This window comes from Rhinolophus ferrumequinum, chromosome 19 (assembly GCF_004115265.2).
Source record: "Rhinolophus ferrumequinum isolate MPI-CBG mRhiFer1 chromosome 19, mRhiFer1_v1.p, whole genome shotgun sequence".
Classification (NCBI taxonomy): Eukaryota; Metazoa; Chordata; class Mammalia; order Chiroptera; family Rhinolophidae; genus Rhinolophus; species Rhinolophus ferrumequinum.
The window spans coordinates 20,402,464-20,420,778 of NC_046302.1; the positions used below are offsets into that span (position 1 = coordinate 20,402,464).

Genomic DNA, 18,315 nt, shown 5'->3' on the forward strand with positions numbered 1-18,315 from the left:
TGAACGGCTCTTTACCCCTGCCTGGCATGTGGGGACACCAGGCAAGGCTGGTGGCTTGAAGAAGCCAAGAAAGGTACCCTGGGGGGTGGGGGAGTGCAGAAAAAATGCACATGGGTTTTCAATAAATATTTAATGGATACATTAATTTACTCAATAAAAACATTTCAGAAAATGAAGATGGGCCCAGAGGTCAACTCAAAACCTAATGGGTAAATATATGCACCAGTTTTTACCTAAAACATGCATACAGCATGAGTAAGCTGTTAGGTTAATTATTTAATGTCATAAACACAAAACTAGAGTGAGAGTCCCTGCCACTAAGGATTTCCTCTAGAATGCTGTACCATGTATTACATACAGAACGTGTTTCGTAACATTCATATTCTATAGCACCTAACTGGTTATACATTACATCAACCAATCAATCTGTTTTGTATAGGTAATAGAGAAAATATAAAAATTAATACTACAAGGACTCTGCCTTTAAGAGTCATGCAATGTTGTTGGGGAGATGAAGAAATACACAAAAAATTATTAATAATAAAAATAGTAAGACCAAGGTAGTATAGCTAATTGTCAAAAAAAAAAAGGTGAGGGGACAAGAGAGAAATAAGTTCTGGGAATACAGAGGTGAATGAGATCACCAAGTACTAGGCAGATCCAGACTATAAAAGAGACATACAGAAAAGGCCCAAATAAGAAATGTACAGCTATTTCAAAAACAAACTGTAGGGAGTGAACACTGGGATTGGGAACGTCAACTACAGCATGGAAAATGCCTTAGTAACAGGCCAAGAGGCACTGCTGCCTTCTTCCCAACTACACTGACCAGCCTTGGTCAAATCCTTTGTCTTCTATTATGTACAATGTCAGTATAGATGTTACTGCTTTTCTAAACTATTATCAGTTATATTTATTTGAGTAAGCTTTATTCGACATAGGTCATAACTGTGCCTGTGTTACTCTTTTCCAGAAAAAGCCAAAGCCATTATAGTACCACCTTCCATTTTGAAAGTTTTGATTTAAAAAGACATGAGCACTGGCCCCACACCCACGGGTAGTAGCATCAGGAGGGATATCTCAATTGCAGAATTGCCCAAGGAGTGAGGGGTCCTAGCCCCGCCCTGGGATTCCCAGCCCAGGGGTCCAGTGCTGGGAAAGGAGTACCCACAATATATGGTTGTGAAAATCAGCAAGGATTCTGCCCATCTAAGTGAGACTAAAGGCTGCTGGAAACCCAGACATCCTCTTAAAAGGCCTGCACACAGACTCACTTGCATGCAAGCACTCACCCTGGGCTCTGATGCAGGGGCAGCAACTCGAGAGGTGCCAGAGATATACAGTGAAAGACTGAGTTATGTGCCTTCAGGGTGAGGGACAGAGGGACAGCTTCAATTATCCCTTTGTGGTGCCCACCTCTGGTGTAGCCTATAGCCAGGCACCATGTTTCCTATTTTGAGTCCTCCCACACATGACCAAATCGGAAACAACACTGGCCTGGTGAAATCTGCTCACTCCACCCGAGTGACTCCTTGGGACCCCACACCGCCCGATTCATTCAACATCCCCAGAGGCACTTTGGGCGCCTGGACAACCAGCCTGGCACCGCACACTGCAGAAGGCTGTTAGCAGCAAACAACCCACAGTGGCTTGTACGACCATCTGAGGCACTTTCGGTGGCAGGCAACCAGCCCCAACTCATGCAGCAGTCTTTCTTGGACAACTCTAGAGAATTTGTGGGCCAAGGGAAGTGGCACATGACCTCAGTGTTCTCTGGGCATTTTGCAGAGTGACCACAGGCTCAGCACTGGCACTAGAACTGAATCTCCACTGAATTTGGGAACCACCCACCTTGGTGATTCCCTGGGACCTCACCCAACTCACGCAGTACCACTGGAGACACTTTCAGCACCAGGGCAACCAGACCCACCCAACACGCCACAGAAGGCTCTTTCAGTGACTGAGCCTACCAGGCAGCCAGCAGGTGGCATCAGGCCTCAAGGTACTCTGGGCTTTTTACCAAGGTCCCCAGGCCCAAGACTGATGACAGCCAGGCTAAGCTCTCAGTGTGACCACCCACACATGCCTCCAGGTTCAGTACAGGCAATGACCAACCACACACAGCTTTGTAGTTGCTACTAGGTAGCCTCAAACAGGTCACAGGCAGTGGCTGAATTGGCCTGTACAGGAGCCCGCCCCCACCAAGAGGGCCCAGAAACAACACATCTGGAGGCCAGCTTCAGACCCCAACAGAGCATTAGTCCCACTAGTGGCACACCCAAAGAGTCGTCTAAACAGGCACTGGAGCTTGCTGGGAAGAATTGCTCTCTGCGGGGTCAGACTGGACACAACAGTTCAGTCGCTGTGGAAGTGGCCAGTTCTCATAACCAGTTAGCCTGAGAATCAATCTCACCCGCTGATCTGCCAAAAGCAATCAAGGCTCAACTACAACAGGAGGGGCACACACAACGTACACAAAGGAAACTCCTGGAGCACATGCACAGGTGATTAGGGAGACAGCACCACTTGACGTATAGGACACCTACTATTATACATAAGACCACTGAGAGACATCATGAAGACTGATAGATCTCATTAGATCTACCTAATACATATAAACGAACACAGAGAGGCAGCCAAATGAGGAAACAAAGAAACATGTCCCAAATAAAAGAACAGAAGAAAACTCCAGAAACAGAACTAAATGAAATGGAGGCACACAACCTACCAGAGACAGAGTTCAAACCACTGATTGTGCGGATGCTCAAAGAACTTAGTGAGAACTTCAACAAAGAGATAGTAAGCATAAAGAAGGACATAGAAACCATAAAAAAGAACCAGTCAGAAATAAAGAATACAATAACTGAACTGATGAATACTCTAGAAGGAATCAACAGATTAGATGAAGCAGAGGATCGAATCAGTGATTTAGAAAACAAGGTAGCAGAAAGCACCCAATCAGAATGGCAAAAGAAAAAAAGAATTAAAAAAATGAAGATAGTTTAAAGGACTTTTGGGACAACATCAAATGTAACAACATTCACATCATAGGAGTAACAGAAGAAGAAGAGAGGGCGCAAGGGACTGAAAATGTATTTGAAGAAATAATGACTGAAAATTTTCCTAACGTGGCAAAGGAAACAGACATACAGGTCCTGGAAGTACAGAGAGTCCTAAACAAGATGAACCCAAACAGGCATAAACCAAGACACATCATAATTAAAATGACAAAGGTTAAAGACAAAGAGAGAATCCTAAAAGCAGCAAGAGAAAGACAACTAGTTACTTACAAAGGAGCACCCTTAATATTCTCATCTGATTTCTCAACAGAAATTTTGCAAGCCAGAAGGGATTAGTACAAAATATTGAAAGTGATGACAAGCAAGGACCTATGACCAAGACTACTGTACCCAGCAAGGCTATCATTTAAAATTGAAGGAGAGATAAAGAACTTTCCAGAAAAGAAAAAGTTGAAGGAATTCATTATTACCAAGTCAATATTACAAGAAATATTAAAGGGACTTCTTTAAGAAGAAGGGGGAGAACAAACAAACAAAAGAAGATAAAAATGCGAACAATAAAATGCCAATAACTATATACCTATCAATAATCACTTTAAATGTAAATGGGTTAAATGTTCCAATCAAAACTGAATGGATTAGAAAACTGAATGGATTAGCTAAATGGGTAAGAAAACAGGACTCATGCATATGCTATCTACAAAAGACCGACTTCAGATTGAAAGGCACATAGACTGAAAACAAAGGGATGGAATATTTCAGGCAAATGGAAACCAAAAAAAAAAAAAAAAGCTGGTATAGCAATATTTATATCAGACAGAATACACTTTAAAACGAACATTATAATAAGACACAAAAAGGGATATTACATAATCATAAAAGTGATCAATCCAACAAAAAGATATAACCCTAGTAAATACCTATGCACCCAACATAGGAGCTCATAAATAAATTAAGCAAATATTAACTGATATAAAGGGAGAGACCAAAGTAATATAATCATAGTAGGGGACTTTAAAACCTCATTGATACCAATGGACAGATCTTCCAGACAGAACATGAACAAGGAAACAGCAGACTTAAATGACATACTAGATAGATTTAATTGATACTTTAGAGCATTCTACCCCCAAAAGCAGAATATACATTCTTTTCACATGTACATAGAACATTTTCTAAGATAAACCACAAGTTAGGCCACAAAACAAGTGTCAATAAATTCAAGAAGACTGATATCATATCAAGCATCTTCTCCAACAACAATGGTATGAAACTAGAAATCAATTACAGAAACAAACAAACAAGAAAACCACCTTAACACACACAAATACATAGATGCTAAATAACATGTTACTAAACAACGAATGGGTTAACAATGAGATCAGGAAGAAATCAAAAGATACCTGAGACAGATGAAAAAGGAAAAAAAACGACGCAAAAAATTGGGGACACAGAGAAAGCAGTCCTAAAAGGGAGCTTCATAGAAATACAGGCCTACCTCAAGAAACAAAAAAAAATCTCAAATAAACAATCTAAATTTACATTTAAAGAAACTAGAAAAAGAACATCAGATGAACCCAAAGTGAATAGAAGGAAGGAAATAATAAAGATCAGAGCAGAAGTAAATGAAGTAGAGTCTAAAACAATACAAAAGATTAATGAAGTCAAAAGCTAGTTCTTTGAAAAGATAAACAAAATTGATAAACCTTTAACCAGACCCATGAAGAGAAAAAGAGAAAGGACCCAAATAAATAACATCAGAAATGAAAGAGGAGAAGTGATAATGGACACCACAGAAATACAAAAAAAAAAAAATTAAGAAAACACTAGGAGCAATTATGCCAACAAATTGGATAATCTGGGAGAAATGGATAAATTCCCCAAAGCATACAATCTTCCAAAGCTGAATCAGGAAGAAACAGAAAATCTGAACCAACAAATTAATAATGAAATCGATCAGTAATAAAAAAAACTCCCAACAAACAGAAGTCCTGGACTAATGGCTTCACAGGTGAATTTTACCAAACAGTCAAACAAAAATTAACACCTATTCTTCTCAAACTATTCCAAAAAATTTAAGAGGAAAGGCTTCCAAACACTTTCTATAAGGCCACCATTATACTGATTCCAAAATGAGACAAAGACATTACAAAAAAAAAAGACTATACGCTGATATCCTTGATGAACATAGATGCAAAAATCCTCAACAAAATATTAGAAAACTGAATTCAGCAATACATTAAAAATATCATACACCAAAATAAAGTGGGATTTATTCCTGGGATGCAGGGTTGGTTCAATATCTGCAAATCAATTAATGTGATACACCACATAAACAAAATGAAAGATAAAAGTCATATGATCATATCAATAGATGCAGAAAAAGTGTTTAACAAAACCAGCATCCATTTATGATAAAAACTCTCAGCAAAGTGGGAATAGAAGGAAGTATCTCAACATAATAAAAGCCATATATGACAAACTCACAGCTAACAACATACTCAATGGGGAAAAGCTAAAAGCATTTTACTTAAGATCAGGAATAAGACAAGATGTCCACTTTCACCACGTTTATTCAACATAGTATTGGAAGTCCTAGCTACAGCAATCAGAGAAGAAAAAGAAATAAAAGGCATCCAAGTTGGATAGGAAGAAGTAAAACTGTCATTATTTGCAGATGACATGATACTATATAGAGAACCCCAAAGATTCCACCAAAATCTATTAGAACTGATAAATGAATTCAATAAATAGCAGGATACAAAATTAATATTCAGAAATCAGTTGCATTTTTATATATCAATAACAAACTATCAGAAAGAGAAATTAAGAAAACAATTCCATTTACAATTGCATCCAAAAAATACCTAGGAATAACTTTAATCAAGGAGGTAAAAGACCTGTACTTGGAAAATTGTAAGACATTGAAGAGAGAAATTCAAGAAGATATAAATAAATGGAAGCATGTAACATGCTCACGGATAGGAAGAATTAACATAGTTAAAATATCCATACTATCCAAAGCAATCTAAATATGCAATGCAATCCCTATCAAAATACCAATGGGGGTGGGGGGTGGGGGGGTGGCCGGATGGCTCAGTTGGTTAGAGCGCGAGCTCTGAACAACAAGGTCCCCGGTTCAATTTCTGCATAGGATGGTGGGCTGCGTCCCCTGTAACTAAGATTGAAAACAGGGACTGGACTTAGAGCTGAGCTGCGCCCTCCACAACTAGACTGAAGGACAACGACTTGGAGCTGATGGGCCCTGGGGAAACACACTGTTCCCCAATATTCCCCAATAAAATTAAGAGGGGGGGGGAAAGCCTTCCCTCAAAAAAAAAAAAATTTAAACTGGACCACCTTCTTACTCTGTATACAAGAATAAACTAAAAATGGATGAAAGACTTACATGTGAGAACTGAATCCATAAAACTCCTAGAAGAAAACATAGGCAGCAAACTCTGACATTGCTCTTAGTAATATTTGTTTGGATATATATCCTCAGACAAGGGATCAAGAGAAAAAATAAATGGGGCTACGTCAAACAAATGTTTTCACACAGCAATGGAAACCAAAAACAAAATGAAAAGACATCTTACTGAATGGGACAAGATATCTGCCAGTGAGACATCTGACAAATGGTTAATATCCAAAATTTATAAAGAATTCATACAATTCAGCACCAAAAAACAAACAGTCCAATTAACAAATAGGCAGAGGATCTGAACAGACATTTCTCTAGGGGACATACAGATGGTGAATAGACATATGAAAATATGCTGAACATCACTAATCATCAGAGAAATGCAAATTAACACCACAATAAGGTATCATCTCACACCTGTCAGAAAGGCTATCATCAATAAATCAAAAAACAATAAGTGCTGGCAAGGATGTGGAGAAAAGGCAATCCTCGTGCACTCTTGGAGGGATTGCACATTGGTATAGTCTCTAAGGAAAAGTTTGGAGGTTTCTCAAAAAATTAAAAATAGACCTACCAATTCCATTTCTGGGTACTTATCTGAAGAAATCCAAAAACGTAATTCAAAAAGATATATGTACTCCTATGTTCACTGAAACACTATTTATAATAGCCAAGATACGGAAACAACACAAGTGCCCATCAACAGACAACTGGATAAAGAAGATGTGGTACATATATTATATAATGGAATAGGACTCAGCCATAAAAATAAAAATGAAATCTTACCACCTGCAACAACATGGATGGACCCAGGGGGTATTATGCTAAGTCATACTGAGAAAGACAAATATCATATGACTTCACTTATATGTGGAATCTAAAGAACAAAATAAACAACAACAAAATAACCCAGAAACAGATTCATAGACAAAGAGAAGAAACTGATGGTTACCAGGTAGGAGGGGGGTTGGGAGCCTGGGTGAAAAAGGTGAAGGGATTAAAAAGTACAAATTGGTAGTTACAAAACAGTCATGGGGATGTAAAGTACAGCATAGGGAATACAGTCAATAATATTGTTATAATTATGTACAGTGCCAGGTGGGTACTAGACTTACCTGGGGGGATCACTTCATAAATTATATAAATGTCTAACCACTATGCTGTATACCTGAAACTAATATAAAATAATATTGAATGTCAACTATAATTGAAAAATAAAAATAAATAAATATAAAGAAAAATAAAGAATAAAAGAATAAAAATAAAGAATAAAAATAAAGAAAAAATAAAGAATAAAAATAAAGAATCTCCAAAATTAAATAAATGAATTAATTAAATTAAGTAAAAGACTTTGAGCACCTACCTTCGCAACTATTAGTAGATTTCCACCGATCCTTGCAACCGCTGAGAAATGCTAAAACTGGCTTCAATTGTGTGACATAACTCTATTGGTTTTGCCAGTCTACACTACTGGATTGGACAAATTAGTCATGCACATTTTGACCAAAATAGCATTAAAAGGAAAACCATCCAAGAAAATCTTTTTTGAGCATTGATCTCAACATGTTTGTAAAAATGAAAAAAAAAAAAAAAGACAGTAAGAAAAACAATTCATTTTGAATTTATCATATTGAAAAGGCAGATATTTTCATGAAGCTACTATCTCAGACCAGTATTAAAGAATAACAGCCATGAAATTATTTAACTGGCAGTAAATGTTTCAAAAATAATTTCTTCGAAGATTATCAGAGATTCCTAAACTCACGTGCCTTTAGTTTTCTCCCCTTTCGCTACTTTTTCATCTCTGCCGTGAGCGGGTCTTTTAGCTCCAACTTGATTACACACATAAGTTCCGCATGAATAAATTTTATCATTAATACTCTCACCCCCGCTCACTCTTTTGTCACCACCCCTCTTCTCCTTCATGGCATCTAAAGTGCTATGTGCAGATTATATGAATCAATATTACCAATACTCTTGTGCTCTTCACTAAATTCCAACATACTTTCCAGGAAGACAGAAATAGCAATGTCATTTGTTCAACAACCTGTACTCAACGAACATTAGAAAGCAACTATAATTCTAGGCAATGTACTTCAGGAATATGAATAGATATGGTCCCTACCATCATAAAGAGCACAAAACAATGAACAGGTTATAAACGATGGGCAAATTGAGGGAACACGAAAGAAGAAATGATTAATTCTGCCTGGCGGAGTCAGGAAAGGCGACCCAAAAGAAGAGACAATTTAGAGATGGTTGAGAGCTTTGGTAGGAGAAAAGGGTAGCATATAAAAAAGGTGAAACTGAAAGGGTAGAAATATGGTAAGAATAAGTAGAAGGAACCTCTTTCTTCTTTCCTAAAGTGGTTTCTTCTACATATTTCTACACTTATTTTGCTGGCAGAATAGATTTTTTCCACAGAATTAGTTTCTCATTAAATCTTTTTGTTTCAATATGCATGAATGAATGTTTAGCCCTTTTCTCACTAAGTGTTCACTTACAGTAATATCAGAAATTTCACTCAACAGAACCATTTCCTTCCTTGAACACAAACTTTCTCTCTAAACAAATAAAACTATCCTTTTATTTCAAAGGAAGTAACACAATTTGGAAGCAACTTATAAAGATCCAGCATTTAGTGAAAATAATTTACAAACATTTTAAGAGAAGTATCTCTAAAAGTCTTTTTTTCACATTGTTTCAATATTGAGACTGGCTTGATTCAATCTATTATTCTGATTTCAGCAATTAAAAATAATGAAATACAGGTTTGTATACTTTTCTGTTCTCTTTTAATTCTGGATCCAAATGCCGGCTGTCACTAGTGCACGTGAGGACTGCAGGAAGCCAGTGTGGCAAGAGCACAGTAAGTGAAGGGAACGAGGGGACACGATTGGTCGGAGGAGACGGGCAGGCTCTGGATCACACCGAGAGCTCTGAAGCCCCGGGTAAGGCGTCTGAATCTTATTCTAGGTGCAATGAGAGACCACTGAGTAATTTAAGGCAGGGGAATGCCATGATATGACTGCCGACAAAGTATCACTGTGGATGAAATGTACAGACTGAAGTTGAGGAGGGCAGGGCTGGAAGCACAGCAGTCAGTTAAGAGGGGCCAGACAAGAGTGGGTGCAGCACAGGTGATGATAATGAGAACAGCTATCATCCTGTTAGTGTGCCAGACACTGTGTTAAGTAAAAATATTTGTGAATTTATTCCTTACCATGATCCTATGACTTATTTGCAGATAAGAAATGAGGCACAGAAAAGTGAAGTAACTGTCCACAGGTACAGAAATTGGTAGACGTCATTTACCAACAGCCTTCCAGCCTCAGTACCGACCTTTTACCACTACGCTGGTAATAAAACATAGATGGATTCAGGGAATGATCTGAAGGTAAAACGAACAGGCCTTGGTCTGGGTTTCATTGCTGTGGCACATGAATGTCACGAATCACTCCCAGGTTTCTGGCTTTAGGAGATGAAAGAGGTACCATTTACTAAAATGGGGCACATCCTAGAAGGAAGGGGATCTGAGAAGAAGGTCAAGAATTCATTTTTTATTTATCCAGAGGATGGTTAAGTACATAAATCTCAAGCAAGAGGTCAGAGTTGAAGATACCGATATGGGAATTGTGGTAGTCAGAAACCAGCCCCAAAGATGTTCATGTCCTAATCTCTGGAACTTGCGGACATGTTACCTTCCATGATAAAAGGCCTCTGCAGACATGACTGAGTTAAGGACCTTGAGACGGGAGACTATCCAGGATTATCAGGGTGGGCCCACTGTAATCCCTAGGGTCCTTAAAAAAGAGAGGGAAGAAGGTCAGAGTCAGAGAGAGAGAGAGAGAGAGAGAGAGAGAGAGAGAGAGAGAGATCACTGTCACATAGCTGGCTTTAAAGATGGAGGTTGTGGCCTCAAACTGAAGAATGTTGGTGTCTCTAGAAGCTAGAAAAAGGCAAGGAAACAGATCCTCCCCTAGATCTTCCTGAAGGAACACAGCCCTACCCACACCTGACTTTAGGATTTCTGACCTCCATCCAGGACTATATGGGAATAAACCTGCATATTGTTTAAACCACTGCGTTTGTGATAATTTGTTACAGCTGCAACAGGAAACTATTACAGCAATTTTAAGTTAGTATCTAAATGATGTGGTATTGATAATGTAGGCGGAAGAAACAGTAACTAACAAAAGTTCTTGACTAGGCACAAGGAGATGGGTTCCTGAACAAATGAAGAGGAGACAGCTTTAATTAAGGAGGAACATTTCTTCTTTTGTAACAGAAGGGAAGGAGGAAGTGGGAATGGAGGTTGATGTGAATTTTAATGGAGTTCTACATTGTACCTAATAATTCCCAAGATGTATAGTAGGAAACAGGAGTGGCCACACAGAGGCTACTATGTTCAGGCAAATGTAACAAAACTCAGTGGGTCATTCAAATGCATGGCAGCTGTCCCTGTCCTTCATTCCCAGCAGCCACGGTAGAACACGCTGACTCAGCTTGGACTCAGCCTCAGGTTCCTTCTCAACACAGCAACCCAGAAAGCAGCAGGCAGTGCAAACCAAACCGAAGTAACACTTGAGATGAAATGTGTTTGCCAGTCTCGACTTAGAAATACAGTTCTTTCTGTCTCCTCCTCCCAGAGGAGACAATTGTGGAGACGAGTGTTAAAATATGACTAAGAAACCAAGATGACAGTAACTGCTAAATGTCTATAAAGAACAGAATGATTAAGAAAACTGGTAAATCATATCATGGGCTTTTATGAAACCTTTAAAAAGAATGAGCTGGAGTTGTAGCACTCATGGGAAAGATTTCTAAGACCCGTCATTACACGAAAAGCAGATCCAGAACAATTACACAGCTAAGTCCCGTGTGTACACATGCACACGTACATGTGAATGCTTTGCAAGGTCTGAAAAAGAATATGTAAGACTGTTACTGAGAACCTCGGAAGTTGAGTACATATAGGATAAGGGATGAAGGAGAAATTTCACTAAGTACTGCGCCACTTTTATATTGAATTGTTTATAACAAATACGGGGTTTTACAATGAAAATTAAAAACTTTTTTTTCAGGACCTAAAAGATGAAGAACAGATGAAGTGTTTACTTTTCCCCCTTTTTGGATTAGCTCACACTTCTAATACTAATATTCCTATTTGCTCTGTTTTATCTTACATAATGAATCTCCTCCACACGTCTAAGAATATCATTTTCTTTATCCTATATTATCCAATCGTTTTCTTTAACTTCCTTAATCTCATCTTCTTTAGTTCTCATTTCTATTACCTCTCACTGTGTTTCCTTTAATTTCCTAATAGGAATTTCATCCTTTAACTCCTTATCCATCAAGGTCTCCTGCTTCCAGGGTCAAGTTTTGTGACACCCAGTAATTATAATATGTTCACCTATTATACGAGCACTTAATTTCCTCACGTAAAAGAATTAGTTGTTTGCAGTCTCACTAATCTCCAACCGCTCCCCCCTCCATGTTCCTTCCACTGCCCTGCCTATACTTACTTCAAACATTTTAAAGTAAATTCCTAAAAGGTCAAAACTACTTAGCAGTATCTCCTCTTGCCAGTCATTCTCGACTCACCACATACATCTCCCATTTTTTGAGTTCTCAGTACAGGTCAGGCACTGTCCTAAATAATACTGAAACATATGAATTCAGTTAGTCCTGACCCAACCTGCTGAAATGGATACTATAATTATCCCCATTTTAAATAGGTATAAACTGAGAGCCAGAGAGGTCAGGGAACTTATGGAAGGTCACACAGCGGGCTACCGTCAGAGGCAGGATTCCAGTGTGCAACACTGTGGTTTGGCATGTACTTCTGAGTCTTAGCACTTGCTCTTCGCAGCTCCAGCTATACCATGGTCTCACCTCTAGCACTTAGCATACTGCACTGTTACCGTTACTTCTCAGTATCCAGACTACTCTCTGAGGACAGCAAATGTCCATCTCTATCCTTAAACACGAAATAGCACCAGCACCTGGGAGGTATTTAATGGCCACTGAATAAAGAAATAAATTCATGCAGTTTTAATTGCACTGCATTCCCAGTACAGGATATGCCATCAACACAGGTAGACTCAGGACTGATTTTCATTCCAAACTTTCAGGCTCCTAGAAACCTAAATAATAGGTAGTTTGAGGAGCTGTGGTGATACATCTCTAGTGTGTTCATTCCAGGAAACTCAAGGTGACATCCACTCTAAGACAACGTGTAGGTGGCGGCGGGCTTTCAATCACCAACAATGCAGATGGCAGGATTCTAGAATTACCTGACAGCGCATCATAGAACTCGTCCTCACTAAGGATGCTGAGAGGTGGTGAGCCTTTCACCAGGGACTGCTCTAATTCATGATGTTCAGTGGCTAAAGTCTCCAGTGCTTCTGACAAAATTTTGTTTTTTTCTTGCTCCTGTTCCAATTTAAAATTCCTCACCTGGAAGAAAACAGACATACAAAAAAGACTTCAGAGGCACAGGAGACACAGACGCACTCAGAAGAATGTGAAAAATGATTGGCTTTTGATCCAGTCCAACTGCAACATTTCATTTCAGAAATGAATAACAGACATGTTATATACACACAGACGAATGAGCAAAATTACCAAGCTAATTCTGTTCTTCCCATGGGGCCTTTTTTCACAATAGCTCTAGCTAATGAAAATAGATTAAGAGATTAATCCAAAATAGCAAACGAACTCAGCTCAAATGATCAGGAACCCACTATAAGAACATGAGCCAATTTAGACATCATTAATTTTTTAAAAAAAATAGAGAGTATCTATCTCTCTCAACATTAATCATGAAATTAAGGCAGTTGAGTTTTTGATTAATACCAGCGAGTTTTTGAACAAAATAATTAAAACCATTCTAAATATCAAAATGTATACAACATCAAAGCCTAAGATATAATCCTCCAGTTTACTTCCAAAATAGTTGGCATAGCAAATGAAGAGAAATAAGTTACCAAGAAATGACATTTTACTTTTCATTTTTAAATATCATAGTCTGGGATTTCTTCCATAATTTACCTTGAATTTAGTACACTAAAAAAACAGTAGATTATAAAAAAGGCAAAGGCTTCTTTGACTTTTCATCCCTTGAAGGTAAAATTTATTCTTCCTATCTGATTCAGGAGCATCTGAACCTTTGCAGTTAACTAAAATCTAAAATTTAAGTAACCTTATCCTCATAGAAAACAACAGGCACTGGCTATGAACAGTTTCTCCTATTTCTGTATCAGAACTCTGAAAATCACAACTGTTCCATAATCTCCCTCAATTTCTAAAGTCCATGTGGCACTTCAGACAGGAGCCAGAGTTCGGACCTACGGTTACCTACTGTGTGATCTAAGAAATCTCACGTTCGTATTTCCTCACGTATAAAATAAGATTCTACTGAAGTCTAATGATCTAATTAGTAGTATTCAACTCAGTGGTCCTCTAAGATTTTTGTTTAACTTTAGCAGCATCACCTATTTCTGAAATATAAATCCCCACATATAAAGCAAACGTTTTAAAAAGCAGCACTGCACTGGTGGCACTGGGGCAGGTCAGGAGCCCTGCCCACCTCCCTGAGGTCCCCTCAAGGCCCAACGCCAGGGGCTGTTCCAATAGTTTGAAAAGCACTGGAAGGGATGACTTCTGAAACCTCCTCCAGGTTACAAGTTCAGTCTCTCTGGGTCCTGGGAGCTGCAGAACTCTCTCACTATTGTTCTCTAAAGCAGGCACACTCTCTCTGCGGCATCTCACCCTTTCACCTCCTGACATTCCCTCTCACATTCATCCCCCTGTGGCCCAAGGATGCAGTGATCTCCTCTGTTCTGACTCCAGAGTCCTTTGTGGCCCTGAGTTCCTAGAAGGCACACATTAGGTACATACAACACTCTAAGAGTCCTGAATATAATTTAAAATACAGCTTTATTAAAATGCTAAGTTCCTAACCGAAATAAGATTAAACCCTAATTATTTTGGGAATAGTTCCAGTCCTCAGGCACCTTAGTGTTTATCATTTTAGCAGTGAGATTATTATTAGAGAAAAATAGCAATAAATGGGAAGAATCAATGAGCAGAATAGACAAAACTTGAAAAAAAAGGAATATTCTTCTAAGTAATTGAATATTTCAAATTGTAATTTTTAAGAAATTGCAAAATACTTGCTAATATTTCTATGATCTAAATTTTATCTCCAAAGCAGAAGATACTTTTACTATGGCTGGAGTCAACTTAAAAAAAAAAAAAAGGAAAAGGAAAAAAGTTGTTCTTCCTTCGATAGGTCAGACAATTTTATCTATAAACAAAAACTACAAAATTGGGCACGATACCCAAAATGATCCTTTCTTTTAAAGGAGAAGATCTAACAGCACTGTTATATTTGCAGATTTCCAAAAACACCACTGCTGGAAGATCTATACTACCAGTGCCCACCTGCTCCCTTTAGCTTTATCTTTTTAGCTTTTCATATATCAAAATGCAAATGTGCTGTTGCAATTGTACCTTTCAATATAAAAATCAACTATTATAAATTATCCCTTCCAGTTAACAAATACGTAAGTTTTAATACCTAATTTCATCTAGCAGACGTCAGAAAAGTGGCAAAATAAATGAGGTAAAAATATCACTTTCCCTCAACATAATCTTTTTCAAAATCCAATTTATCCTTTATCCAACTAAAATAAGTATCACTTCATCTCTGCCACCTCAGCATTTGTTCTCACTAGTTCTTCAGGGAAGGAGTGAAAGGGGTGGCAAGCAGAGGGGGAAGAGGCTCTCCATGTTCTAGTTCATACCTTGTTTTTATCTGTCACTTTATGTGAGTACACTTGTATCAGTTTCAAGCATAACAGGATCTTCTGCACGGAAGATACCTTACTCTAAAATTACCCACAAAATGTCATTTCTCCCATCACATACACTGATGTATCTGAGAGTAGGTATACATATCACAGAAAGTGCACTAGTAAAGAGCTCTTACTGCCTTAGAAAAGCATTTAAAAACATACTTAACTGCCATTAACACACATTATAGTGGATTAGAAAGATCACTGGAACAATGCAATTCCAAATCCTCTACAATCTCAATGTTTCAGAAATACCTAGGGGATATTCTGCATTTAAAAATTAGTATGGAACTCCTGATAAAGTTATGCAGACTGCAAGTCCATAAACTCTTCAGTTTACTTTTAAATGGTTTTCAAATTCGTCCTTGCTGGCTTAGAAACGATGTTATAATAGAAACAGTACCTTTTATGTAATACCTCTTGGCCATTCTGGGCACAGTGCTTCATTATATTATGTATCAATACATACATATTGATGACGTTTTTTTGAATCCTCAAATTATAATAACTACTGTAGTTATTAAAGGAATAAAGAACTTTCTTCACAAAATTAGTGTGGCCCAACATATGTGTTACACGTATAATTACATTAGAACATCTCTAGAATATGGTTGGTATTCTATTTTTCAAATTCATATATGAAGTTTACACCCTCAGCCCTATGACTTTCCCACAGGAAAAATGAACATATATGCAAGTAAACATAACTGTCAAACTTTTTATTAGGAAAGATTTAAGGACTGAACCACCACACACTTAATATACACTGCTCCGTGTCTGTAGCCCCTTAAGACTAATGCAAATTTAAGCCTTGCAGTAGTCTATTCAAATCATTTTGTCAGGAAAATCTCTCATTTTATTCCATTTCATGCTGGCAGGTGAAATTCACAATGAGTATTTCCAAAGTGTTCTTCACACTGACAGTGAATGGATGCCAGGAAAAGAATCCAGAGTTATAAAAAGTCATGTGCTAGCCAGCATATACACATTTCATCTACTCTCTCATTCTATAAAGTACCGTTATTTACTTACAACATTTCATACAGGTTAAATCAGGCAAAGATAATAATTAAATCTGGCAAAGACACACCACTAACTGGGGAGGGATTAGCACTCACAGAACACTGTGTACAACTATGCAGTTATTAGGGTTTCCGGGTGGGAATTCCCGCCCATTCTCAGGAGTGTTTTTCGCTTTCCCACTCCCGGATCCCGAGATACAAACTGTTTTCTGTTCTGCATGATGAATCATTTCCACAAAGTGACGGCCGATACTACCAATCATCTGGGTTCAAGGAGTCGATTTTCCCAATTTCCTAACTTTTCTCGGGATTTGGGAACGGGAAAGTGAAAAAAATTCCCAAGAATGGGAGTGAATTTGCCTGGAAACCCTAGGTTAGGTGATAGGACAGGTGAGGCTCTGGCCTTGATGATGTCTGATAAATCTTTCAACAGCCCACACTCTGGTCGGTTCAACAGCATTAGCCTAACTCATTTCTTGTTATTGGATATACGAGGTTTGATAATTAAGTTCGTGAACTCATCCTAGAAAAAGTGCTACATACGAGTATGGCTACGATACGAAGAATGGATTAGCTTAAGACTAAAATGCTACCGCTTGAATTTAAAAATATCTAATTTTCTCTCTCAAAGAAGGAATGACATTTGACACTTATTTCTGTGGTTATAGGACCAAAAATATAGTAACTTTAAAAGTTTTCTAAGATATGTGCTTTAGGTGACTCCGTGCTATTGCCATAACTTTTAAAGAGTGGCTCTCGTCTTTTACAGTTGAGAAGGGCTCTTTTGCTCATAGAAGATTATGACGTTGTTTTGGTGGAGGAGGATAGAGCTTTCGCATGAATGCATACCCAGGCTGGCAGGGAGCTAAAATCACACACTCTCTTCCAGGGTCCAGGAAAACTAAGATGTGATCCCAAGTCGGAGGCATGCTCAAGTATGGAAATATATCCTCCTAACCGTATAGTAGTACTTGCTTTATTTTATAGATTATAAAGCACCTGTGGACACATTACATTTTAGGATTTTTATTGACTCTAAGGCCCTTCCATCACTGCCTTTTCAAATGTAATAAATTTCCTTATGCTCCTGAAGCTATTTTTCCCCAGTCCTTCTTACTACTAAGAAAAGATACTTATTTAAAAATAAATATGCCTCAATAACCAACACAGATTTCTCAGACACAAGGAAATGGAGATGAGGCAGGACGTGCACGGAGGCTGTGGGTGGAAGGATTGCACAGAGCTGGCAGACCACTGTGAGAACTCTGGCGTAAGCTCTGAGTGAGATGGGAGCCACTGAAGGGTTTTAAGCAGAGGCTTTAACATTATTTGATTTATATTTTAATGCAACCTCTGTGGCTGATATGCTGAAGAAGAAATTAGGAGCGAAGTCAAAAAGATCCCTTAAGAGGCTACTGCAAAAATCCAGATAAGAGATGCATGATAGCAATGGAGGTGTTGAGAAGTAGTCAGAGTCTGGATATATTCTAAAGAAAAGTCTAAATGATTTGCTGACAGACGATGAGATGTGAGAAAAAAGAAGGAAGACTCCACGGTTTTGGCCTGAGCAGCTAAAGATAGACTCATCATTACCTAACACGAGGAGGACCGCAGGAGGAACAGGGACGAGCAGGAACTCAAAGTTTCATATACGGTAAGTGTGAAATGCTATCAGACATCCAAGTGCAGATGTCAAGGAGGCAATTAGATATCAAATCAGGTGTTCAGGGAAGATGTCCAGGCTGGAGACGTCACTCTGGGAATCATCTGCAAATAGATTATACTGTAAACCATAAGACCAGACAGAATTACTAAAGGAGAAAGTGAGAAGAAATAGGAAGAAATCCAAGGACTGAGATTTCCTTCTGATAGGAGAGATGGGAAAGAAATCACCAAAAGAAACAGGGGTGGGAGAAGGGGGGGGACAAAGATAGAAAGAAAACCAGGAGTGGAAGCCTAAAAGACGTATTTCAAGGAGGAAAAAG

General features: G+C 38.4%; 1 protein-coding gene across 6 annotated transcripts in view; it reads right to left on the minus strand.

Moving 5' to 3' along the window:
- OSBPL1A (oxysterol binding protein like 1A) overlaps positions 1–18,315 on the minus strand; it is a 210,087-nt gene that overhangs the window by 72,581 nt on the left and 119,191 nt on the right. For 5 of the 6 annotated variants that reach the window (XM_033087174.1, XM_033087172.1, XM_033087171.1 and 2 more), the window contains one exon: positions 12,744–12,906. The exons of the other annotated variant lie outside the window; for it this stretch is intronic. Coding sequence is in view for 4 of the 5 variants with exons in the window: in XM_033087172.1 (XP_032943063.1) it covers positions 12,744–12,906 (163 nt within the window). In the remaining variant the exon portion in view is untranslated. The remainder of the gene's footprint in view (positions 1–12,743; positions 12,907–18,315) is intronic. 6 annotated transcript variants of the gene reach the window in all.